This window comes from Apis cerana, linkage group LG1, assembly GCF_029169275.1.
Source record: "Apis cerana isolate GH-2021 linkage group LG1, AcerK_1.0, whole genome shotgun sequence".
NCBI classification, from domain to species: Eukaryota; Metazoa; Arthropoda; class Insecta; order Hymenoptera; family Apidae; genus Apis; species Apis cerana.
Window position 1 is genome coordinate 19617455 of NC_083852.1, and position 23160 is coordinate 19640614.

Below are 23160 nucleotides of genomic sequence, written 5' to 3' on the forward strand. Positions count from 1 at the left end.
CTACTCGACTCACGCTACTCAACCGGCCAAAATTCGGGAAAAATTTCGGGAAATACTGACCGAGCGCATTCGACCGATTCGCCTTGTTCGTTTCACTGCCCCACCACTGGGTGCACCCGTTTCGAGTTTACCCGGCACACTCACACGCAACCGTCCTACCTCTGTACCACCCACACAACGAAGGTCACCGATGTGCGGCGGAAGACAAAGACGGGGAATAGACGCGCAGCCTCCGCATGGACCAAAATGGCCGGTCGCGAGCCGGCCGATTGGCGGGATGGAGACGGTAGGGGCGTGGTGAGCGCACGCCACGTACCTTCCGACCGGTCTACGATAAAAATAAAGATCCGTGGTGGCGAAGTAGGGATGAAAATGGTGGGGGATCGAAGAGAAATAGAGGCGAACAGGGAGGAAAAAGGAGAGCGCGAGTGCACAGGGTGCACGTTGCATTCGTTACGCGTTTCCGAGGGGTCGAACGTCCCGTTGGCGGGGTAAGGATTCGGCGCGTGAGTAGGGGAAAGGACTTTTTTGTAGATATCTTCTCCGTCCTTTTTCGCCGACCGTCGCTATCTCTCCCGGTCTCTCATTCGTCCGTTCCATCCTCTCTTCTCCTACTCCCTCTCGCTCTCTCTCTCTCTCTCTCTCATCGTTTCGCGCTTTCTCCCCTTCGATACGGAGTCTCTGTATTCGTGAGAACGTATGTATCGTGCGCGAAATGTATCGTGGATAGCATGTATGCGTACGCGTGGATACGTATAAAAGGATGGTAAGCGTGAACACGAAACCAAGCGTATATATCGATGCATGTCACGCGAGCGCGCGCGTAGGTCGGCGATCGTCATTAAGAAGGATACTAATTGGAGGTAAAACGCGGTCGAGCCAACTGTTCGTCGAGATATATATATATATAGATATATCTCTCGAATTTCGAGCAATATTTCTTGCCGTTTTTTTCCTTACTTTCCTTTCTTTCTCCTCCCCTCGTTTCATTATCACATTTCGTTTCGCGTGGAGCATCGAGCATACCGCATTCGCAAGAAACGGTATTATTTTCGTTTTCATTTTTTCCACTCTCTCTCTCTCGATGAAATAAAAATTTTCCCCGCCAAATACGCATACACACGTATCCCTCTTCTCGATTCCCCCTGCTAGGAGCGGAGAAATGTAAATAGCCTATTTCTCGTGCAACACGTGTAAAAAATTTATATTTATATTCGTGCGATTTAACCCCTTGTGCGCACACGGGTCTGGCCTTGCACGCTTCCGATGCGCGTTTCCCGTACAAGCTCAACTTTGCGTATAATTTTCTGCCATAAACTATTTCCCGTGTAAACTCTTAACACGAGTGCGATATTTTTACTTAATAATAGCATTTTTTCCACGATATTCTGCGCGTGCGACCCATACTTTATTTGGATGCACAGCCGCGTGCGTCCAAAGCATATTTTCGCGATACACCTTCTGGCGGGTGTCGGTCTCGTGGACACGGCCAAACGGCGACCGTTGTTGTTTGTTTGTATATATACGCGGGGAGCACCCAGGGTGCGGCTGGTTGCATTGGTTGCAGTGAAAAGGGAAAGGGGAGGAGGTAGATGGGTATATCGTGTTCCATTCTATGAGTACAGGGCGGTGGTGTGCGGTTGGGGCACGACGACGTTTCAAGCCTGAAAATTGAATGTCAGCCAAGAAAGAGATGTCACAATATTCCGCGTGTCCGCAACCCTGGAGCCTGGATTTCTATCGCAATCTTTTTTCTCCCTTCCCTTCATACGCCTCTCTCGCTTTCCTGTTTTCGAGAACGCGAGAAGGGAGAGACCGTCGGGCATATTCGTATTCATTTTCATAGCATGTGTTTGCTCGTCGTGACGTCGAACAGACAGAGGGGAGTGGGTTGATTACGAGCAAAAATAATAACGCGCAAATGAAAAAAAAAGAAGAAGAAGAAAAACGTAACGTAAAATAGCGCCCAGACGATGCTTTTTAAACGATATATTGTAAAACGGAAACGGGAATATCGCGAGTGGGAATGGTATCATGATCGAGTTAGCACAACCTTTCTCTTAAATAGCGCATAATATTAGAATATTTTATGGATCTATAAATTTCGCCTCTCTCTCCCCACTCCCACGACCTCCCAATTTGCCAAGTCCTCCGAGTTGACGCGTAAATCAACGATCGTCTCGTTGACCGAGAAATCCTTTCGGCATCTGCACACCCCGCCTATTGGCTCCGTCTTTTCTGAAAAAGTGTGTTCTGCCAGAACACGAGGTTACCGCCGTAATCCGACGTCCGAATGTTTGACAGAATAATTTTCACGTTAGCAGGGTGCATTATGCTCTTTTATGCCCGCGCCTGGCCCCTACGCATTGTCACTGAAATAAGCCGTATCCCACACCGTACGCGCCCCCTCGGCTTTTATTCACTTTTGCGCGTATACCGTGACCTCACAAAAACCGGGGAACCCCGTTATATAGTTACACTCGACGAGACGCCAGAAAGAGGGACGAAGAAGGAGAGATTAGAAAAACCTAAGCCGAAATCTTCGTCGCCTTCATACGCATGATTCTACGAGCCGTACTTCTTCTTCCTTTCTTCCTTTCTTCCTTTTGCCTTCCCTTTTCCCCACTTTTAATCTTCCATCTCGTGCGCGAACGTTCTCGTTAGGATAATTAATGGAGAGAAAACCACGCTTGAGATCGTGTTATCTTTTTCCTTTCCTTTTTCTTCTTCGCGTATAAATAAGCATCCGTTGTTGTTTCGTATCGCGTGTCAATTTTTACTAGGAAATCGAAATCGTGTATGATAATCGATCGATAATCGAGGGATGGTGCAAGATGGTAAGGCTAGTTAACCGTGTGAATGCAGCGTGGCTCCGTCACTCGACACTAAATCAGACAGAATCTGTCAAAAATCTGTCACCCGGCCACAATGGGTCGCCCTCTCCCTCCGAGATTTTTACCTACACGGTGAAATCAGACCAGCGCGGGGAAGAAGGACGGGAAGCGGCAGGAATGTAAGTGGGAGGAGGCCTTTGCCACCTATATTTGACACCTTTCAGTCCAATAAAATAAAATGGTTCGGTGGAATGCGGTCTACGGCTCGAGAAGACAGAAGTGCCGTTTCTACCGTCACCCGTGTATAACGTCCCCGTGAGCCTTCTCTCCGGAGAAGAATTTCTCCCTCTCCTCTCGCCCGAGTTCTTCTGAAAGCCGAGGATAATATCTCGAATCCCTTGATAAGGGTTACTTCCTTCGCCGACTTTCACCTCGGGATCTTAACGCGCATCGTCGATCGTGATCGTTGTATTTATTTTCTCCGTACGATCCTCCAAAGATCGAATTAAATCGGGGAGAGGTAGGAGAAAGGACAAGTGTGAATTCCGTGTCGCTTCGAACAAAAGTGTATAATGAAAGTGTGCGATAGGGTAAAGCGATGTGGTAGTGGAAGTAGTTGACACTTTATAACAATGAAGTAGAAAGCTGGTGCAAACTAGTTTAGTCAACCGTGACTGATAGTGCCGTGGCGCGGTGCATTACAGGGCGTACGCGTCTTTTGTACCATTTTAATATATCCTCGCCATTGATTTTTTCATAGGGGCCGTAATGTCTTCTCCATTGTGGGCCACGTAAGCCGTACGTAGACGATAAATCGCAATTTTTCAACCTGCATCGCGGGCGACTACTTGCGAGCAACAAACGTGACTTATCGTTTATGAAACGATACGATGTTTGCAAGGAAATGCAACAACTTTATGCTAGCACGGACCGAACTCTGAATCTGATGAAAATATCGCAAGGAGTGATGATTATGTAATGGCTTGAACGAGCATATTTCCAAATGCCTTCTAAATTTTTTGCCGGATAAAAGCCAACCACGCTCGTAGACACGTGCAACCATCTTTCTCTGCATATTTTGACGATTGATCTTTTGCGGATTTTCAAGACCGACTCGACGAATGACTGGACAAAAAACACCCTTCCCATTTCCATTCGTCCTAATCCGATAGACATCGTTCCTCCAGATGTTTAGACGAGTTGTTTGTATTGAGATGCGTGGGACAGATATATAATCTAGTCAATTTGACACCCTCATCGAGAGCCTAATGGGTGCTTTCAACCCAGGGCGAACCAGTTATGTAGAGCTTTCTCGGTTGCCAAATGGTTGCCTGGGATTATGCTTCGATCTTTATCGTTCGAGAATTCATTTGTCTTTAACCGTAAATAGTTTTATTAAAAAACAAATACAATTTTAAGCATGAATATGAATACACATTGTCATAGGGAAGAAGTGAAAAAAAGAAAAAAAATATCATCAAGAGTTGAGCTTCTCTTTCTCTGGATTTGTTATCAATGCGGTTGGAATCGAATGCATCGGAACCTCGGTATATTTTTTCGGTGGTAAAAATCTGAAACAAAAATTAACACGAGCGTTGTAAATATATTATAATTTTGTGGTTTTTTTTCTTTATGCAAATTCAAATTGGACGTATACCTTTGAATGATAGGTGGAAAATGATTTCTATCGACCTCTCGTAGATCAGGACTCCCAAACATGAAACTGACAACTATTCCAACAATCATCGATACCAAAAAACCAAGCAAAGTGTAATACATGAACGATATCGTGTACAGAATGAATGGTTTGTCTTCGACAATCGGCAAGGAATCATTATACGTCATTGTTTGATTAAATACATTCTTCGCATTTATGCAATCCTCGGTCGAGGTAGGAAGGGGCGGATAATAGAATCGTTTCTGAGCCATATTCACTTGAGCACCGACGATGATCCAGATCATAAACAATATGGAAGTTAATCCACCTGCAATAGCTCCCTTCGATGTAGCCCATGGTACCGTCATTCCTAAAGTGAAAATGCCCAGCATCGAGCCAGCCGTGATACCATGAAGAGTTAAAGATACTCTAAAAATATCGCCCAAACGATCTACGAGAAATACTAGCGCCGCACAAATCAATCCTACGACAACTACAATAACCTGAAATAATATATAATATTGTCTTTGTCACTGTATTTCTCTAAATAGCTCTAATTTGATCTATTATTTTGTGATATACCTTCATAATATTCGCCGCCCTATGCTCTTTGTCACTATTATTTGGTAACCAAGGATCGATGAAATCCTCATAAATTGTGCCAGCTACTGTGTTCAGAGAGGCGCTCATCGTCGAAAGACCAGCACTGACAAGACCGGCCAGGAAAAGGCCAGGAAGACCTGGAATATTCGCAGCAACGTCCAATACGTAATAGGGAAGTAATTGATCACTCCTGGAAATTACCTGAAAATTACCAATTAATTCGCGCGTTGATTTATTTATCCGGAATAAGGAATACAATTAATTTCTAACAGATAAGAAAAGAGAAAAAAATATATATATACTTTGGTAGTAATGGGATCGCACTTGTAATATCTGGCGTACATTATAAGTCCGGTAAAGACGGATATCCATTTGATGACGACCATGCACAGACCCGTAAGTGCTATTGCCCTACAACAAGCGGCGAGTATAGATTCTCTCACACGTTCTGTCATTCTTTGAGAGAACGATACTCACTTGTGCGCTTCTTTCAAATTCGGCACAGAGAGGAATCTCTGCAAGGACACTTGACCGATACCAAGTCCGTGTAACCACGTCATCACCATTCCGATCGACATGCCCCAAAAGGAATTTCTAACGAATGGGCTGGGATCCATGCTGCAACGTGTGAATGTAATATATGTTACACGTGAACCGCGGGTGAAAAACAATTTACCTTGAAATAAATTAAACGTTCATTTCATTCATACTTCCAAAATTGTATTCTGCTACCATCTTCCGATATTTTCCAAATCTCCGATATGCCGCCCACATTTATGATACCCAAAACGAAAACGGCGCACAGACTTCCCAACGTTACGATCATTTGAACGGTGTCCGCCCATACAACAGCTTTCAAACCTCCCTAAATATGATGAAAAAAAAAAGGAGAAATATTTCAAAAATGCTATCGTGGTGACATGAGCCGTTCAATGGAAATCAACGTGCCGCGTGAAACGCGAATCGTATATCTTATATTTTAATTTAATCGTATGATCTAATCTACAATTATTTTATCTAATTTACATAATATAATTCTACGCGGAATGATTATAGTTTTTCTTCACATCTATCTTTATTAATTTTTAAGTATTGTTTAAACATTTGACGAATACTGATGCGACAAAAAGATGACTTCTCTAATGCCGCTTTAAATCTTAATTATATTTCATTCGTATTTTCTTTATGATAAATTTGCCAACTGAGCGTTGTATATGTAATGTAATTTATATGATTATCAGATTGTCGAATCGTTCTTTTTCGAATGAAAAATGATTTTCAGATTTTTGATTTTTTTTATCTGAAAGAACAAGTTGAATATATCATAGGAATATGATATATAAAATTCTTTAAATTTAATAATTAAAGTAGTATCGATTCTCCAAGTCGATCGGATGTCAGCTAAAGATTTAACACATTGCGGATCAATAGTTTTATTGCTAGTTTTATCCGGTAATCATGTATTTGTTTCCGATAACAATAAAAATCTGAAAATTTGTCCGTAATATATAAATACATTAGATATTTAAGCGAATTATTTCCTTGTAAATTTGACTTGTAAAAAAGTATTAATTTTGTATACATATTTCTGCTTGAACGATTCGAAATAGATTTCAAAATTAACTTATTTATAAAAAAGAGATAATTGAAAAAATAACTTACAATAGTTGTATAAAATATGCACACGATGCAGATTATCGGAGTAATCAGATAGAGATCGATCGCTGTTGCTTGAGAAAATGCTAAAGATGGTACATATACGATTAAAGGAACATAAATAACCGTAGAAAGTGAATAAAGAAATGAGGCAAACGTCCTCACAGGTCTTGTAAATCTCAGCTCTAAGTATTCAAACGTGCTGGTCAGTTGTAATTGATAAAATACTGGCAAATATATAATTGAAATAAGAACACACGTTATAAATGATGTGAAAACGCAGGCAGCATACTGTGTACCATATTGATATACTTCGACAGGTATAGCGAGCAAAGAAACTGCCGATATGTGACTAAAAAAAATTAAAGAAACCAATTTATAACATCAATTCTATTATTTTTCATTTAATCGAATAAAATGATATTACTTTATCGATAAATTTAATTACCAATTTATATTTGGTTTTTATGAAAAATATTTTTTCACATAGTTTACCTAGCAATTAAACTCATGCCAACAGGAAAACAGGACATCGTTTTTCCTCCGAGCAAATATTCAGTAGTATTATCTTGTTTTTTGCCGAAACAGCCAAAATAAATCCCTATAAGTACACTGATCCCTAAAAGACCACCGAACAATGTGTAATCGGTCCATCCAAATGTAAGGTGTTTCAATTCGTGTCCAAGCAATGATCTTGTTTCGTTTTCTGCCATTCTAAAATCCATTTGAAATTAAATTTGAAAATGAAATCACAGTTTCTAAACACTACAAGAATATTTTACTTCATCACTCTCTTACTAGGCAACTTCTACCATTGATTCGCTATTGTAATTAACAAAAAAACTCCCATTTCAATCTATTTTATTTACAATGCGATAATATTCGATATGGTACAATAAGTAGATCGATCAAATATGTATATTTGTAACACTCACGTTTTGATTTTCTATTTTTCTTATTTGTTATCGAAAAGTAAATTTATTATTAACACATGAATCGATTTGCTTGAAATATAGCTATTAATTACAGAGATTTTTATTAAATCCCGATTAATGATCAATCTATGAATATCAAATGTTGCAATTTGATAGAAGCTTGGAAAAATACTCGATGAGAGCTATATTCTTACTAATAATGATAACGTTCTAACTGATGCTATATTTTAACTGATTTTACACAGTTTTAATTTATGGTAGATAGATAACATTCCATCTTTCGCAATGTTCTGTAAATAATTAGGTATCCTTAAACCATTTTCTGTAGACTGAACCTTGAGTTATTCGGTAACCGATATCTTCCTCATCTTATTTACTAAAAATTTATAAGAATTTTTGTCGCTCATATATGCATTTCATGCTGAGAAATGACGAAGCGGATTGTTTTAAATAATTAAATCCTGTCGATACGGACGAATATAACATATATATTAATATAATATCACATAGAAAAAAGTAGAAAAAAAGAAATATAAGAATTTGCATATATATTTTTCTTTATATAATTCTTTATATAATTTACAGCATCAAATCTTTTAAGATATTCCGTATAATAACCATTCTGTTAACTCTCGCATCTTTTGTTGTTTCTCCGCATTACTACAGTTTCCCAGAAGATTGTCTAAAATTTCCTTTTCTTCGAAGTCAAGCTTCTCTATGGGATTCAAAGGCTTAGTAACCATACTTGGAAGTGTAACGTCATAATAAAGAAATATCTGCAAATATTAATATTTATAATTTTATATTGATTATTTTATATAGTACAACCATTTACAATAATAACATTACCTTATTATTAAAACTGTTATATACAAGACAAGGTGTCGGAAATCCGGGAGTAACGTTATAATTACCGGTACAAAATGCTCTAATTGGTTCTTCAAATTGAAAACGTACACTATTTTGTTGTTGATCTAAAATATAAGTTTGACCATCCCATCCACAAGCTACTATCTCATCAGAACCATCGCCAGTTACATCTAATCGACATAAAGAGAATATCTGATGATCTACTTGCATCGACCTAAAAAATATCGTGTAATCTATACTTGGTTATTAAATTTTACAAGCGATTTTACAATCTTACCATAAAATGACTTCATCTTTAACCAACATTATTGTCCCATCTAAAGTAGCAAGAGCGTAAGGTTTCCCTTGAAAAGAATTATTTTGTATGTTCGTATCAGTTTCGATTTTATTCTTTCCTTTTAAATCTTCTTTATTACAATTATTGCTATTATCTCGACATGAAAAATGCTTATATGTAGGTAATAAAGAATCTTTTTCCGTCTTAATATCGTAATCACCAAGAATTATATTGCCTCCCAAAACATTACCGTCAACTTGATCCCGATTAGAAAAATCAGAAGTTCCAGAAATTTTTATCATTTTTGAATTATCTAACGTTGAATTTTTTCTATGCCCTTCCATAGTACTTTTTCTTGTTTCTAATTGTGAATTATTTTTCTTAGATTCTAACGAGACAGATTTTAAATTTTTACTATGAATTTGAATTTCATTTAAAACATTCGATTTACATGATTCTTTGAATTCGTAACTTGACACCTTATTCTCTACTATACATTCCAAGTCTCCAATGATTTCTGTCGAAATATTTTGATTGCGCATTCTTGATATTCCCAATGTTTGATAGTCTACACAACTTGCTTCTGTTTCATTACTTTTATGATCAGTTTCATCTTCTAAATGACAATCTTCCGGATTACATTTAATTCGCATGAACGTTCCACCAGGTTGAGCAACTAATAAAGTCGGTGTTCCATCCGCCATATGCTAAATAAAAATTAAAATATTATTAAAAAAATTATTATTATAAATTAAAATTTATCTTTTATTTATTATACCTGTAATGTGACAGTTCCTATTTGATTTGCACATTCCCATTTGTTCAATCCAACTAGTTTTCCTCTTCCTAATTCTAAATTACTTGACCATCTATAAGATCTAACTACACGATCAGTCAAAGCAAGTATCATCTCATTTGCACCATCTTTATCAATATCTGCTATTAAAATCATCTTTGTGTTAGTTGGAATTCTTTGTACATGCACACACTCCATTTTACCAGACAATTCATTTAATTCGTTGTTACCATCTATTTGATCTAAACTTGAGGAACTTGTCATATTAACACTTGTTATAATATCCACATTTGCATGGCCTATAATTTTTATTTGATAATAAATTTCAATAAATTTAATTTTAAATATGATATAATAAAAATGAACTTACTATGTTTCATGTTATCTTGATCAATTATTTCCTTATTTAATTGAGTAGAACTTATATTAATATTAGGATTAACAGATCTTGGACTATAAAAAATATGTGCCCAACCATCTCCACATATTACGACTAATGCATTTCGTCCATAATTAAAGATATCTCCTATTGCTACACTAGTAATAAGACCTAATCCAGGTATTTTTTGCCATAATTCTGAGCCCTATAATATAATAATAAAAATAATAATATTCAAAATATATATTTCAATAATTTTTGACATTGAAAAATTGTTAGAGAATAAAAAAATTCACTTTAAAAATATAAAGTTCTCCTTCTGCAGTACCAACAACTAATTCATTATCACCATCATTATCAACATCTCCTATTGTTAATCCATGTCTACACACAGTACCAGGTAAATCCCATTGCAATCTTTTGACAAAACTAACAGCTCTCATTTTTTCTATAACAAATTTTATCTTGGTATTCTTGGTGAATTTAATGGAAAATTGTGATTTGACATGGAAGGATAAAGATATTGCCAACGGCTAGGTGGCCAGACTATGGAAGTAGCTTTTGCTGTTATTAATCCAAGAGAAACAGGTCCAAAAGTATTAGAATCCATAGATCGTCCAATATGATCTCCCTCTACCCAACAATGACCTTCTGGTACCTAAGCAAATATAAATATATTCTTTTTGTGAATTCTATAAATTTAATAAGATAAATAATTTAAATACCTGAAAAATATCTGATTTATACCCATGTGTGCGTACTATATCTCCAGAAAGTCCCACAACACGTTTAATCAAAATTTGTTCTGGAGTTTTTGGAGATTTAACGGTTACTATTTCACCGCGTTGAATATCTTGGGTGCGAATTGCTCGGCGATTCAAAAAAACATAATCTGGATTCCTCTCATCTGGATTCAAAGTTGGTTGCATAGAAACTCCTTCTACTTTAGCTATATAACCAACTGTATCCAAAAAGGTGATCCCAATAGGAATGCCTATAAGGATACCCGCAAAAAAATGTCGCACTTTCATTTATCGCATTTATGCACTAAAATAATAATAAAACTTCAAGTTAAATATGTAGAATATGTACATATTTATACGCAAAATTTTATTACGATTAAAAATTATAATTTTATAATAATATATATGAATTTATATCATAAAAGAAAATATATTTTCTTCTATTAAATTGCATTTTTAACATTATTATTAAATTCTTAAATTAAAATTATATGTGTTATTCCTTTATTTATAAATTGAAATAACCTTTTATAGGTTAGCCATATATAATTTAAAATAAAAGTCTGTTTTGATTTTAAATTTATTAAACTATCACAGAACTTGCACTAATAAAAATATTATGATTTAAAAAACATTAAATAAATCTTATTGTTTATTAAGTTGTAGGCACAAAATACATAGAGATTACAAAGTAATTTAATTGTGATACATGATGGAAAACTGATATTGTGTATATGTATATATGCACGCGTGCGTAGGTATGGTTATACATATAGATGATATAATTCTCTATATAATTATATTACAATGTGTAGGTGAAATGTCGCAAAGAGAATAAATAGCAAGAGAAAGACAAAGATAAAATAAAAAATTGTGGAATCAACAGCATCTTTAGAGTATCATAAACCAAGATAGGACTAAGGAGAGCAAATAATAGAAAAAAAATAAAAAATTGAAAATCAGTATTATCTTTTTAATATTGTTAAAGATAGCCATTTTTCGTTCTATTTTTATCTTTTTTCTATTTTTTACTTTTTTTACCTTATATATTTTATTATAGCACTCTAGAGATGTCGTTGATTTTCAATTTTTAACTTATTTCTATCTTTTTCGTATTATTTTTCTTCTTGTTTATATACATCTAAAAATTATTTTTAAAATTTATTGATTTTAACAATTTTTGTGATTGAAATAAATGTAATTTTTTGACTCAATTTGACTCAGTATTCTAAATAGTACTATATCAAAGAAATAGAATATAACATGCTCAATATATCATATCTATAAATATTAAATATTGTAATTTTTTCGCGATTAATTCGGATAGAACATAAAATTCTATTAAATGTTAAATCTAGTATAAATGTTGTATAATTAATAAGCTTGTATAATACAAGCTTATAATTTATTATTATTATTATTATTGTGATGTTTTGATTTGAATAAATTGATATTTTTATTAATAAATAAATACAAAATGTATCCATTGCATATTAATTTAATTATTTATTTTAAAGCAATTATAATTTTAAAGTATTTTATTTTAAAAAAATTTTTTTTATTAAATTTATATTAAATAATTGCATTAAATTTCTTTTAAATGAAGTATATTTTTAAAATTTTTATTACTAGGCATAATTTTAAAACTATAAAGAGTAAACAAATCATTTATATGATTTTGCATTTTGTCAATAAAAATACATATTACAAAAAATGTAATAATTCGGCATTTTTCACGTAAAAATATTTTAAAATATATTTGATCACAATTATAACATTATCTACTCATATAGACATCATATAACAATATTAATAATGTCATCTCACAATAACTATTAAAAGATGAACGATTTAATTATTATTATTCATTTTTAACATTATTATGGAAGATCATGCAATTAAACTAATTTTTATTTTTACACAACACTGAATATGATTTCAACTTGTATTTTGGTTTTTTTTCTTTTTTTTATATACATAACAAATGTCTTAAAGTGTAGCAAGTAAAATGACGAATATTTATATTTAATATGAAAATTGCACAATTAAACATAGGTATGAAAATGACATTGCTACATACTAAATAGTTTTACAAACTACATTATTAAAAAAATTCTAATCTTAATATAACTCAAATACTGCACAGAGAATTGCATATAAAATTAAATAAAAAATGAACAAAAAATTTGTATAAATAAAAAAATTCAAAATGGAACTAAATAATTGGTATGTGTACAAGCATTATAGATCAGTGCTTGCCAATCATCATACCCAATAATATAGAATTAATACCACAGTTATATCAGTAATTATTTAGTGCCTATTGACTGTACTTGAATTCTGTGGTCATCATTATAAAATGACTCAATCAGACACGTGCACGATACACTGCCTTTTATTTGGCCCCGCTGATTAATAAATTTTTGATTCTATGAAATATAAAAAACAATAGGCAATAATGTAATCATAGAATAAATTCGAGTCTTATATCATATTAGGTTTTTGGCAGTGCTTAACCAAGATTTGTATTATTCATGATTATTTTTGTCAATTATTTTGTTATTTTATTGTAATCCATAAATTTTAAAGATTGGTAAACACTGATTTAATCAAATGTTTGTCATTATAATTTTTATTTTTATTCTGAACTGTCTTTTCATTGTAAGGCAACCCATTATCCTCATCTTTAATCCTCATCTTTAATCTATTTAATTTCACTTTCCTCGTCAAATTTTTATAATTTCGTTGTATTTTATTAAGTTTTATTATCTTCTGTATATTTGATATTTTTCAATGATTTAACACGAAATATAATATATTTTTTATATGTTTTTGCTATTATTCTCTTTTTCTTTTCCATTTTCCTCTAGTCCCTTTTCTCCTTTTTCCTCTATTTTTTCTTTCTTTTCCTCTGTTTCTTTCTCATCTTTCTCCTCTTCTTCATCTTCTTCACTTCCTTCATTATATTGTTCAACATTATTACTTTCTTTATCATTTTCTTCATTATTTCTATCTATTTCTGTTTTATCATTTTCTTTTTCTTTTTTCTCATCTTCAGATTGTTCTACTTCTTCATTTTTTTCAATCTCTTCTATCTCTTCAATCTCTTTTGTTTCTTCAACTCCTTGTACTTCTTCTTTTTCTCTTTCTTCATTATATCCAATTGGTTTTATTTCTGTCCTGTTTTGTATTAAATATTTTTTCTGTTCCTCTTCTTCCATTTCTATTTGTTTTTCTTGGTAAATTTCTTTTATTTTATCTTTATTCTCAATTTCCTCTTTATTACTTTTTTTAATACTTAATACTTTTGCTGTATCTTTTGAATTCAAGATTCTTACATCATTTGCATTTTTTTCTTGATCTTCTTCATCAATTTCCTAATATAGTGAAAAGATATTTAGCAATTTTATTTTTAAAAATGTATAAAAATTATATTTAATTAAGTATGTAATTAAATAACTATAGCTTCGAAAAAATATGATCAGAATAAACTAATATAACAACTAAAATATAAAATAAATTATATGAATTTAAATAATAATTGAAAATAATAATATATGTACTGAAAAAAAAATTTATAAATACTAAATAATTACTCAATTAATAGTTATGTAAATGTAAATATGAAATATATGTATAATGCATTCTCAAAATTAAAAATTAAAATATTAATAATCAATTAGAACATAAATTAGAACGTAAATTAATATTTACAACAAATCACAGATAAATAATGTTGCATCATATTAATATTAAATTTATATGTTAATTAATAATTATATTATTTTAATAATAATAATTGTATAATAATTTTATTTATACCGTTTCTGTGATTTGCTATTTTTACGTTAAATAATCTATACAGAAGCAAATAATTAAATGAATGAAAAAATCACCAAATAAAACAAGGCTCCACAGATTCAGATTTGATTCTGTTGTAATTCTAATATTTCCTTACAGCTGCATTTTGGTCGAGACTGATGAGAGAGAGAGTCATTTTGCCTGAAAGTACAACAGGTGCCTCTACATCCTCTTCTGCTTTCTGAGCTTGAGTTTCTGAATCTGTTACAAGCAATTCACATTGTGGAGGAAGTGCACCTTCTAAATATATTGGTTTTGGTGGTGTTTTTTCCCTCTCAATATGACTAAAACAGAATAATTTTATTTATTAAAAATAATGTAAATTTTATAGCTTTTTCAAAATCCCTTCATTACCTTGGTGAAATTGGAATTATAGGAGTAGTAGGTCTACTACCCTTATTCTCACAACTAGCTGTCATTTCCATACCCATGACTTTAATAGTTGGTGAATGTTCTATGTTTTCTACTTTATCTGCTGTACTATATTGAACCTGAGCAATGGTATTGTCCTGTAAATTAAATTTTTTAAATAAAAGATCTTGTATATTATTTTCTTAAAAATATAATTATACCTATTTCAAATATAATATAAATATAATTTATAATATAAGTATTATATCGTTAATATTTATAAATCAATAAAAAGTAAATATTTTTAATCCCTTTCAAAAATATAAAATAGCATTCACACTCAAAAATTCATACATTCGAAAAAACGGTTAAAAAAATCATGCTATTGATTTAAAAAAGTTTATAATACAAAAGGAAATAATAATTTATAAGCGTGCATTTAAATTCATTAATTTAAAAAAAAATCATATTTGACATATATAAGTACAGATTACACATTATTTTTATATTTAATGAGATTTGATTTATAACATATTATAAATATGTCTTAAATATTATCTCAATACTAATTTTTTCATATTAGAATATTTGAATAAAATAAATTTTGTTATTTATGGAAAAAATTTAACATAAAAATTGGTTATTCTTGTTAGAAAATCTTTTAGGCAAAGAATATACCTTAGATGAGCGATCAATCCCTGCCAGGCCTTTGGACTTTGGAGGCCCATCTACTATTTAAATGTAAAAATAAAAACTATAAATTCTAAATTATTTAAGAATTAAATTTATCAATTTAAATGTTTTAACGAGTATTTCACTCAGCTAAAATATGAGTATGCACTTTTTTTATAGAGATAAATATATACAAAATAATTAATTTAAATATGGTTATATAAGCATTGAAGTATAAGAAAAAGCGAAATATATCGAAGATTTTATAACGAATACGCAAAATGTAATATACAAGAGGAGAGGTAAAACTTGAAACGCAATCAGAACACAGCAACGTGCATATTTCTAAGGACTAAAAGAACTGAAAATGTAAACTGCTTCATAATTAATCTAGTAAACCTTGAATTCTTGTTGTGGGTTTGGACTATGCATAACTGAACGTGATATGTTGCCCATCTGAACAACAATTCTTTCCATGGCTGCTTCTGTCTCGACCAAACGGCGTCTCAGTTGATCTATCTCTATGTCTCCTGCCGCTTCTTGTGTTCCAGCATGTATAACATTATCAAACGTATTCAGAGAATATATACGAATACTTACAATATTTTTAATTTTAATCTAATATTTTTTTGTTATATTTATGATATAAATACGTGTGTGTTCTAATTGTGCAAACCTTGCATCATGCAACACCATTTAAAAATCTGATTAGATACTCAAAAAAACATGTACCTTATTTTTCAGTATTTCTTTAAAGGAACTAGCTTTCAAGGAAAACACTGCATTAATGATAATGTAAATAAAGTGTGGTCAATATCTTTTAAATACTTAAAAAACTTACGGTCTTTTAATTCCTCTAAAGTTGGAGTAGGTCTTTGTGGGGATGGAGATCTTTCCTTCTGATAATTCATTGTACCACCAGTCATTGCAGTAGCAAAAGCTTCAGGACTGAATACCATTTTTCGAAATTCTTTTTCTGCTGCAGCACCTGGATATTCTGAAATAATTTCACTATCCGAATTTTTTCTCAGCACCTAATAAAATAATTTGTAACAACAAGTTTTACAAAAATTTAGTAGTTATAATACAATTATAATATTAAAATTTTACAAGATATTTTACCTTAACAATTGTATATAAGAAAAAAAGTACAATTCCTAAAGTATACAATGGCATAATAATTCCCATAGTACCACTTCCTTTTGGTGCAGGAACAACATGTCCTGCACCACCTAAAGGTGGTCTCATTTTTGGCACTACATGATCAGGTCTATCTGAAACCTTTGGTACAATATGAGAAGAAGGTATAGCTCTACCACGTTCTCTCAATGCAGGATGTAAACCACCTGCATGTGGAGGTGTACGTCGTTCTTGTTTTATTGTATCTAGAAATATAAATATCTTTTTAAGTATTATTTAAAAAAATATAAAATATATAAAACAAATAGAATTCAAAATTATATTATAATTATTTTATCATTTTAAAATTCAATATTATAATGTTAGTAATACATTATTATTTTATACAATGAAAGAGTTTATTATATATATTTAAACCTATAACTATAGAGTAAATTTATTCTCATCTACTCATTTCTACTTATATTTGCTCTTTTGGCAAGTTGCCAAATAGAAGAGATAACTTGAATCTGCTTTCCATATATAATTAGTTAGTTTAATAGTACCAAATTATATTTTTTATAATAAATATAATCAATACCTCAATAATTCAATTCAAATAACATAATTATTATTTATTAATAATTAAAATTTATTAATAATTAAAAAAAACTGTGCATGCTGTTATTAATAGTTAATGTTAAAAATTTTGAATAAAACCTTTTATAATTCTTACTGTGTGGCATTAAAATATGATATCTGATTAAATGTGGAGTTCCTAGTTGAGAAAGAGGTATACCAAAATTTATTTTAAGACAAAGAGAACTATTAAATGATCTTATTTCTTCTAAAACTTGTTTATAAGATTTTTCCAGATGTTCTCTTTTAGCAAGAAATGTAGATAAATCTATACCACATCTAGCTAAAATTTCTTCTCTACATAAACTTGCACTTTGTGGTGTTAATTTTATAGTTCTCAAAGCATCTCTTATTCTTGGATCAATTTGATGATGTTTCAATATATTTTGACATATTTCATACATAATATCAGCTGCAGTAACATCACTTTCAAAGATTACATCGCAGCATGCTAATAAACATTTTTAAATTTAACTTAATAACAAGAAAAAATGACATTTTAATAGTTTACGTTAAATAATTCTTAAATAATTCAAAATATAAGAATTAAAAAAAAATAAAATTTAAAACTGAAATTGAATCATTGAATTTTCTTAATTCAATATAAATATACTTCAAAAATAATTAAATTAGAAAATTTTGATATATTATGCATTCTTCTTTATTTTTTTACAAATAAAATATATTTATAAAATCTTACCAGAATTGTCGGTCATGTGATGTGGATTGACAGATGCTGTGAGCATAGGATAGAAAATTTTCGGCCATAATACCGCAAAACACCCGGCTACAATGGCTAAGATAAAAATCGTCTTTCTTGGACCGAAATCTGTTATTTCAGCCATATTCGTAAATTTTTCGTTCGTATAACAATTTCGATAAAAGATAAAACAACTGTAAATCTTCCACTATTACATCCAGGGATCGCAAAAGCGGATGGAAGACACAGTCACAGCGCACTGTCGTCTGCTATTTCTGTCATGGAACAGGGCTGTGTCTATTGACTTTCGTTCCCATAATATTTTTCTTTAAATTATTTACATTAAAATAGAATGTATTTAAATAATTAATTGTTAAGAAACATTTTAATGAATTTAATTGATTTGTTTGTTTTTTGTATCGTAATGAAATAATACAAAAATTCATGTAAACATATTTATAAAGAATTCGTAATGTTTTTTATATTTAGAAACTAAATAAATTTTAATATTAACATAATAAAATAAATATTACAGAAAAATAAAATAATTTTATCAAATTTTTTTTTTTTTTATTTAGAATGAATATTCTACATGTTAATTATAAAAGTAAGCCAAAAGACAAGCCAGAAATAGCAGACAATGTCACATAAGCAAAGAGAGACCTTGTTTTATAGGTAAATAATATGAATATGTACTTCTTTCACTTGCATTTATTTACAGAATAAATTATACATAAAAATTTAATAGTAAATAATTTGTTAATGATTTCTAAAGTTTATAATGTTCTAAATTATTCAAGTTTATTCTGGCCCACCTCTCTGTAATAAAAAAAGATTCATTTAATATGATTTTTTTTCTCATTATTCATAAAGATAAAAAAATATGCAAATTATTATTTAGAATAATAATAATTATCATTATAATTATAAACTTATTTCTATTTGAATGACTTTTATTAATGAATTTTATAATATAAATATGAACGAAAAATTTAATTATATTATAAATAATAAAATAAATAATGTACTTACATTAATATATGCAATTTCTTTCTCATCAATGGGTCGTCTTTGAAATCGCGCAGGAAGATAAAGATCTTCTATTGTTGGTAAAACAACTACATTAGGTCCCGTTGCACTAGGATTATTTTGTTCTAACATAGCCGAGTCTAAGTGCTTAGATGGTGGATTTGAAGTTGTATCTGCAGTGGTTAACCAATAACAAGGATTTCAGTCGGCTTTTTCAATTGAACTCTTTCAATTGAAATTTTCAACATTCGATGGTATTCAGTAATTTTTCTTTTACATTACCTTTCTGAATCCCACCTTTACGAAATTTAATCAAAGGCACGTGTGGTTTTACTACCTAATAAGATTTAATTCTTATAAATTGATCGCGTTTTATTATGTACATATATTAATCTATGCATACATACATATGCATATATTCTTCTTATAATTATACCGATGCACTGACCTTCCAACCTTTGCTTGCCATCATAATTGTTTTTTTAATGTATTTTATGCGAAGACCAAGTTTTACTTGCAACACAAGCTTCTTTCAATCACTTTAAAAGTCTCAAATAGATGGCGTATTCTAACATATTCAATGAGTACAAAACAATCGTAAAATATTTGTATAAGGTTAACTAGTTTTATAAAGTTATGATACGAACTATGTGGCGTTAAAAATTAATAAATAACATTATTCTTATTTAATTTCATTCAAATATATATTCTTATTCAAATCTATATTGTATAATAAATATGTATGTATATCGAAATATATATTAAATTTAATAATTATTTTAATTCAAATAGAAATATAGGTCAAATAGGTTATTTGTATTACGAAATAAAAAACATATAAATCTTCAATTGTTATCTCTTGAAATTTTCATAAATAATTATTTTTTGTTTATATTTATCTTATATTTTATTTAATAATGTATACAATGGATATAATGGAATAAAATAATGGATATAATAAAGATAACGAATTCATTGTTACAATAAATTTTATTTTATTGTAAATTTAACTTAATTACAAAGTATTTGGCATCAAAAAATGTTTTTGATAAATTAAGATTGTATAGAAAATTAAAATGAAAATGGATAATACCACATAAAACGTGGTTACTTCAGCAGTCTTTCAATGATTATAATGACATTGATATTGTCATTATATTTAAATTTATTAAGATTAAACTTAATCTACTTCTTCCATTCGTGAACTATCTTCTGTATTTCCTTCTAAAGGAGGAATTTCTTCTGTAGTTTGTTCTTCTGGTACAGATTCTTCTTCATCAATACCAAGTCCCAATTTAATCATTCTGTAAATTCTTGCAGCATGAACTTGTGGTTCATCTAAAGTAAAACCAGAAGATAAAAGTGCTGTTTCAAACAATAAAATTACTAAATCTTTTACTGCTTTATCATTTTTATCTGTTTCTGCTTTCTGATGTAAAGTTTCAATAATAGTATGGTCAGGATTTATCTCAAGATGTTTTTTTGCAGCCATATATCCCATAGTAGATGTGTCTCTAAGTGCTTGAGCTTTCATAATTCTTTCCATATTAGCAGTCCAACCATATTGTGAAGTAACTATACAGCAAGGTGAATCAACCAATCGATTTGAAACTACAACTTTCTCTACTTTAGTGTCAAGAATATTTTTCATTACTTTACATAAATTTTCATATTTGGCTTTGTCTTCTTCTCTTTTCTTCTTTTCATCTTCATCCTCAGGAAACTCTAAACCTTCTTTGGTTACAGATACTAATTGTTTTCCATCAAATTCTTTCATTTGTTGTACTACATATTCATCGATAGGTTCTGTCATATAAACAACTTCAAAACCACGTTTTTTTACACGTTCAACAAATGAACTGTTTGCAACTTGGTCTTTGTTCTCTCCAGTAATGAAATAAATATGTTTTTGATTCTCTTTCATTCTGCCTACATAATCCTTAAGAGAACAGACTTCATCTCCAGAAGCTGAAGTATGATATCTCAAAAGATCTGACAATTTATTACGATTAGAACTGTCCTCATGAATACCTAATTTAATGTTTTTGCTAAATTGTTCATAGAATTTTTTATAATTATCTTTATCTTCTGCAATTTCTTCAAACAATTCTATGCATTTTTTTACAAGATTTTTACGAATAACTTTTAAAATTTTATTTTGTTGAAGCATTTCACGAGAAATGTTCAAAGGAAGATCTTCACTATCAACTACTCCTTTTATGAAATTTAAATATTCTGGAATTAACTGTTCACAGTTATCCATAATGAATACTCTTCTTACATATAATTTAATATTATTTTTCCTTTTCTTATTTTCAAATAAATCAAATGGCATACGTTTTGGAATAAAAAGTAAAGCTCTGAATTCTAATTGACCTTCTACAGAAAAATGTTTAACAGCCAAATGATCTTCCCAATCATTTGTCAGTGATTTGTAAAATTCACCATATTCTTCTTGTGTAATATCATCAGAATTTCTAGTCCAGATAGGTTTTGTTTTGTTTAATTCTTCATCTTCAGTATATTTCTCTTTAATAGTCTTTTTTTTCTTCTTTTTTCCTTCTTCCTCTGATGCTTCTTCATTTTCATCTACATCTTCAATTTTTGGTTTTCCATCATCTTCCTTTTTCTCTTCTTCTTCTTCAGCTTCATCCTCACTCAGTTCCTTTTCACGTTCCTTCTGCACAACTAATTTAATTGGATAACCAATAAATTGAGAATGTTTTTTTACAATTTCTTTTATTTTACTTTCTTCTAAATATTCAGTTTGATCTTCTTTTACATGTAAAACAATTTTTGTTCCTCGTCCTAATGTTTCTCCATTATCATGTCTAACAGTAAATGATCCACCAGCACTAGATTCCCATAGATATTGTTCATCATCATTGTGTTTTGAAATAACAGTGACTTTATCTGCTATTAAATAAGCAGAATAAAAACCTACACCAAATTGTCCAATCATAGAAATATCTGCACCAGCTTGAAGTGCTTCCATAAAAGCTTTGGTACCAGACTTTGCAATTGTACCAAGATTATTTACCAAATCAGCCTTAGTCATACCAATACCAGTATCAATAATAGTCAAAGTACCATCATTCTTGTTTGGAATAATTTTAATAAATAATTCTTTTCCATTATCAAGCTTAGAAGGATCTGTTAAAGATTCATAACGAATTTTATCAAGAGCGTCACTAGAGTTTGAAATAAGTTCTCTTAAAAAAATTTCTTTATTTGAATAAAAGGTATTAATAATCAATGACATAAGTTGAGCAATCTCTGCCTGAAATGCAAAAGTTTCCACATCTTCTGCTTTTGTTTCTATTTCTGTTGACATCTGTAAAAAAAAAAATTAAATTAGAAAAAAAAAATAAAGGAGTTAAATAATTTCAAACTACATACACACACATAAATTTTTATTTTTAATTTATATATGAAATTTTTATATATTTTATATATGCATTTTATATATGCATTTCTTATTTTTTTTTTTTACATGTGATATATATTATATTATTGTATGATAAATGCAATAATATTTCCCGATACAATTTAAAAAAAACAAATTTATACGAATAAAAAAATGTGATAGAATAGAGTTAAGATTAATTTTTTAATTTTTTAATAAAACTATCAAATTAGAACAACATTTAATAAGAACGTAAATCAATAAAAATTTACTGATTATTTATTGTTTATTATTATTATATATTGTTATTATATTATTATATTATCATATATTATATTATTATATATTGTTAAGAAATATATTTTATGTAAACATATTAAATATTTTTTAATAATTAATTTAAAATAATTATACCTTGATATTCAATTAAACCACACGTTAAAATACACTTCAAAAATTTATAAACACAGTATCGGGCACTTAGCAATTTATTGAATGAAGACGCGCGTTGAATAGGTTTGCTTTTATATACTCACTAAAATTCTAGAATGTTCTAGAATGTTCTAGAACATTTTTATCTCTTTGGATACCTCATATCCGGGAAAATTTAAATTCATCTCGATAATTTTTAAT

General features: G+C 30.4%; 6 protein-coding genes across 12 annotated transcripts; all 6 read right to left on the minus strand.

The window, feature by feature from the left end:
• Positions 1-4203: 4203 nt before the first annotated feature.
• Positions 4204-8011, minus strand: LOC107992947 (sodium-coupled monocarboxylate transporter 2-like). Of its 3 annotated transcripts, none has more exons than XM_017049075.3 (9): positions 7686-8011; positions 7246-7464; positions 6757-7102; positions 5805-5959; positions 5572-5712; positions 5397-5505; positions 5074-5295; positions 4492-4994; positions 4204-4405 (listed from the first exon to the last, which is right to left on the minus strand). In XM_017049075.3, exons 2-9 carry the CDS (start codon positions 7461-7463, stop codon positions 4312-4314), a joined length of 1788 nt encoding a protein of 595 aa, XP_016904564.1. In that variant the 5' UTR covers position 7464; positions 7686-8011; the 3' UTR covers positions 4204-4311. The 3 variants fall into 3 exon arrangements, with proteins under 3 accessions (XP_016904564.1, XP_061943382.1, XP_061943379.1); XM_062087398.1 differs by having other exon boundaries at positions 7549-7891; XM_062087395.1 differs by having other exon boundaries at positions 4204-4994.
• A 205-nt stretch (positions 8012-8216) lies between these two features.
• Positions 8217-10450, minus strand: LOC107992946 (KICSTOR complex protein ITFG2). Its single transcript, XM_017049074.3, has 6 exons — positions 10304-10450; positions 9999-10212; positions 9611-9927; positions 8833-9539; positions 8535-8769; positions 8217-8461 (listed from the first exon to the last, which is right to left on the minus strand). Exons 1-6 carry the CDS (start codon positions 10448-10450, stop codon positions 8282-8284), a joined length of 1800 nt encoding a protein of 599 aa, XP_016904563.2. The 3' UTR covers positions 8217-8281.
• Positions 10451-10467: 17 nt separating this feature from the next.
• On the minus strand, positions 10468-11417 carry LOC107992935 (mitochondrial inner membrane protease subunit 2). The gene is made up of 3 exons (XM_017049058.2): positions 11276-11417; positions 10733-11054; positions 10468-10665 (listed from the first exon to the last, which is right to left on the minus strand). The coding sequence occupies exons 2-3, from the start codon at positions 11036-11038 to the stop codon at positions 10468-10470; spliced, it is 504 nt and encodes a 167-aa protein (XP_016904547.1). The 5' UTR covers positions 11039-11054; positions 11276-11417.
• LOC107992950 (resistance to inhibitors of cholinesterase protein 3) lies at positions 11390-18369 on the minus strand. Of its 4 annotated transcripts, none has more exons than XM_017049080.3 (8): positions 18093-18369; positions 17490-17843; positions 16757-17019; positions 16476-16668; positions 15641-15693; positions 14966-15120; positions 14709-14895; positions 11390-14127 (listed from the first exon to the last, which is right to left on the minus strand). In XM_017049080.3, the coding sequence occupies exons 1-8, from the start codon at positions 18235-18237 to the stop codon at positions 13573-13575; spliced, it is 1905 nt and encodes a 634-aa protein (XP_016904569.2). In that variant the 5' UTR covers positions 18238-18369; the 3' UTR covers positions 11390-13572. The 4 variants fall into 4 exon arrangements, with proteins under 4 accessions (XP_016904569.2, XP_016904568.2, XP_016904570.2 ...); XM_017049079.3 differs by lacking the exon at positions 15641-15693 and adding an exon at positions 16034-16173; XM_017049081.3 differs by lacking the exons at positions 15641-15693; positions 17490-17843 and adding an exon at positions 16034-16173.
• A 416-nt stretch (positions 18370-18785) lies between these two features.
• LOC107992939 (alpha-ketoglutarate dehydrogenase component 4) lies at positions 18786-19709 on the minus strand. 2 transcript variants are annotated; one of them, XM_017049063.3, is made up of 4 exons: positions 19570-19709; positions 19404-19458; positions 19125-19294; positions 18786-18911 (listed from the first exon to the last, which is right to left on the minus strand). In XM_017049063.3, exons 1-4 carry the CDS (start codon positions 19591-19593, stop codon positions 18894-18896), a joined length of 267 nt encoding a protein of 88 aa, XP_016904552.1. In that variant the 5' UTR covers positions 19594-19709; the 3' UTR covers positions 18786-18893. The 2 variants fall into 2 exon arrangements, with proteins under 2 accessions (XP_016904552.1, XP_061943401.1); XM_062087417.1 differs by having other exon boundaries at positions 18786-19294.
• A 383-nt stretch (positions 19710-20092) lies between these two features.
• Positions 20093-23093, minus strand: LOC107992942 (heat shock protein 83). The gene is made up of 2 exons (XM_017049067.3): positions 22942-23093; positions 20093-22455 (listed from the first exon to the last, which is right to left on the minus strand). The coding sequence occupies exon 2, from the start codon at positions 22453-22455 to the stop codon at positions 20302-20304; it is 2154 nt and encodes a 717-aa protein (XP_016904556.2). The 5' UTR covers positions 22942-23093; the 3' UTR covers positions 20093-20301.
• Positions 23094-23160: the final 67 nt, after the last annotated feature.

Excerpts from the sequence above, each read along its gene's own strand:
- LOC107992947 (XM_062087395.1), bottom strand. The coding sequence starts at position 7,463 with ATGGCAGAAAACGAAACAAGATCATTGCTTGGACACGAATTGAAACAC. Across the intron at positions 5,960-6,756 it reads GCATATTTTATACAACTATT|GGAGGTTTGAAAGCTGTTGT; the intron begins GTAAGTTATTTT and ends CATCATATTTAG. Across the intron at positions 4,995-5,073 it reads GGGCGGCGAATATTATGAAG|GTTATTGTAGTTGTCGTAGG; the intron begins GTATATCACAAA and ends ATATTATTTCAG.
- LOC107992946 (XM_017049074.3), bottom strand. The coding sequence starts at position 10,450 with ATGAGAGCTGTTAGTTTTGTCAAAAGATTGCAATGGGATTTACCTGGT. Across the intron at positions 9,928-9,998 it reads TCAAGATAACATGAAACATA|GCCATGCAAATGTGGATATT; the intron begins GTAAGTTCATTT and ends TAAAAATTATAG. Across the intron at positions 8,462-8,534 it reads ATAACAGTTTTAATAATAAG|ATATTTCTTTATTATGACGT; the intron begins GTAATGTTATTA and ends TAATATTTGCAG.
- LOC107992935 (XM_017049058.2), bottom strand. The coding sequence starts at position 11,038 with ATGAAAGTGCGACATTTTTTTGCGGGTATCCTTATAGGCATTCCTATT. Across the intron at positions 10,666-10,732 it reads ATAAATCAGATATTTTTCAG|GTACCAGAAGGTCATTGTTG; the intron begins GTATTTAAATTA and ends ATATTTGCTTAG.
- LOC107992950 (XM_017049079.3), bottom strand. The coding sequence starts at position 18,237 with ATGGCTGAAATAACAGATTTCGGTCCAAGAAAGACGATTTTTATCTTA. Across the intron at positions 16,174-16,475 it reads TTTAGAGGAATTAAAAGACC|AAGCGGCAGGAGACATAGAG; the intron begins GTAAGTTTTTTA and ends CTGGAACACAAG. Across the intron at positions 15,121-16,033 it reads ACCCACAACAAGAATTCAAG|GACAATACCATTGCTCAGGT; the intron begins GTTTACTAGATT and ends TTTAATTTACAG.
- LOC107992939 (XM_062087417.1), bottom strand. The coding sequence starts at position 19,593 with ATGATGGCAAGCAAAGGTTGGAAG. Across the intron at positions 19,459-19,569 it reads TGGCAAGCAAAGGTTGGAAG|GTAGTAAAACCACACGTGCC; the intron begins GTCAGTGCATCG and ends AAATCTTATTAG. Across the intron at positions 19,295-19,403 it reads TAAAGGTGGGATTCAGAAAG|ATACAACTTCAAATCCACCA; the intron begins GTAATGTAAAAG and ends TAACCACTGCAG.
- LOC107992942 (XM_017049067.3), bottom strand. The coding sequence starts at position 22,455 with ATGTCAACAGAAATAGAAACAAAAGCAGAAGATGTGGAAACTTTTGCA.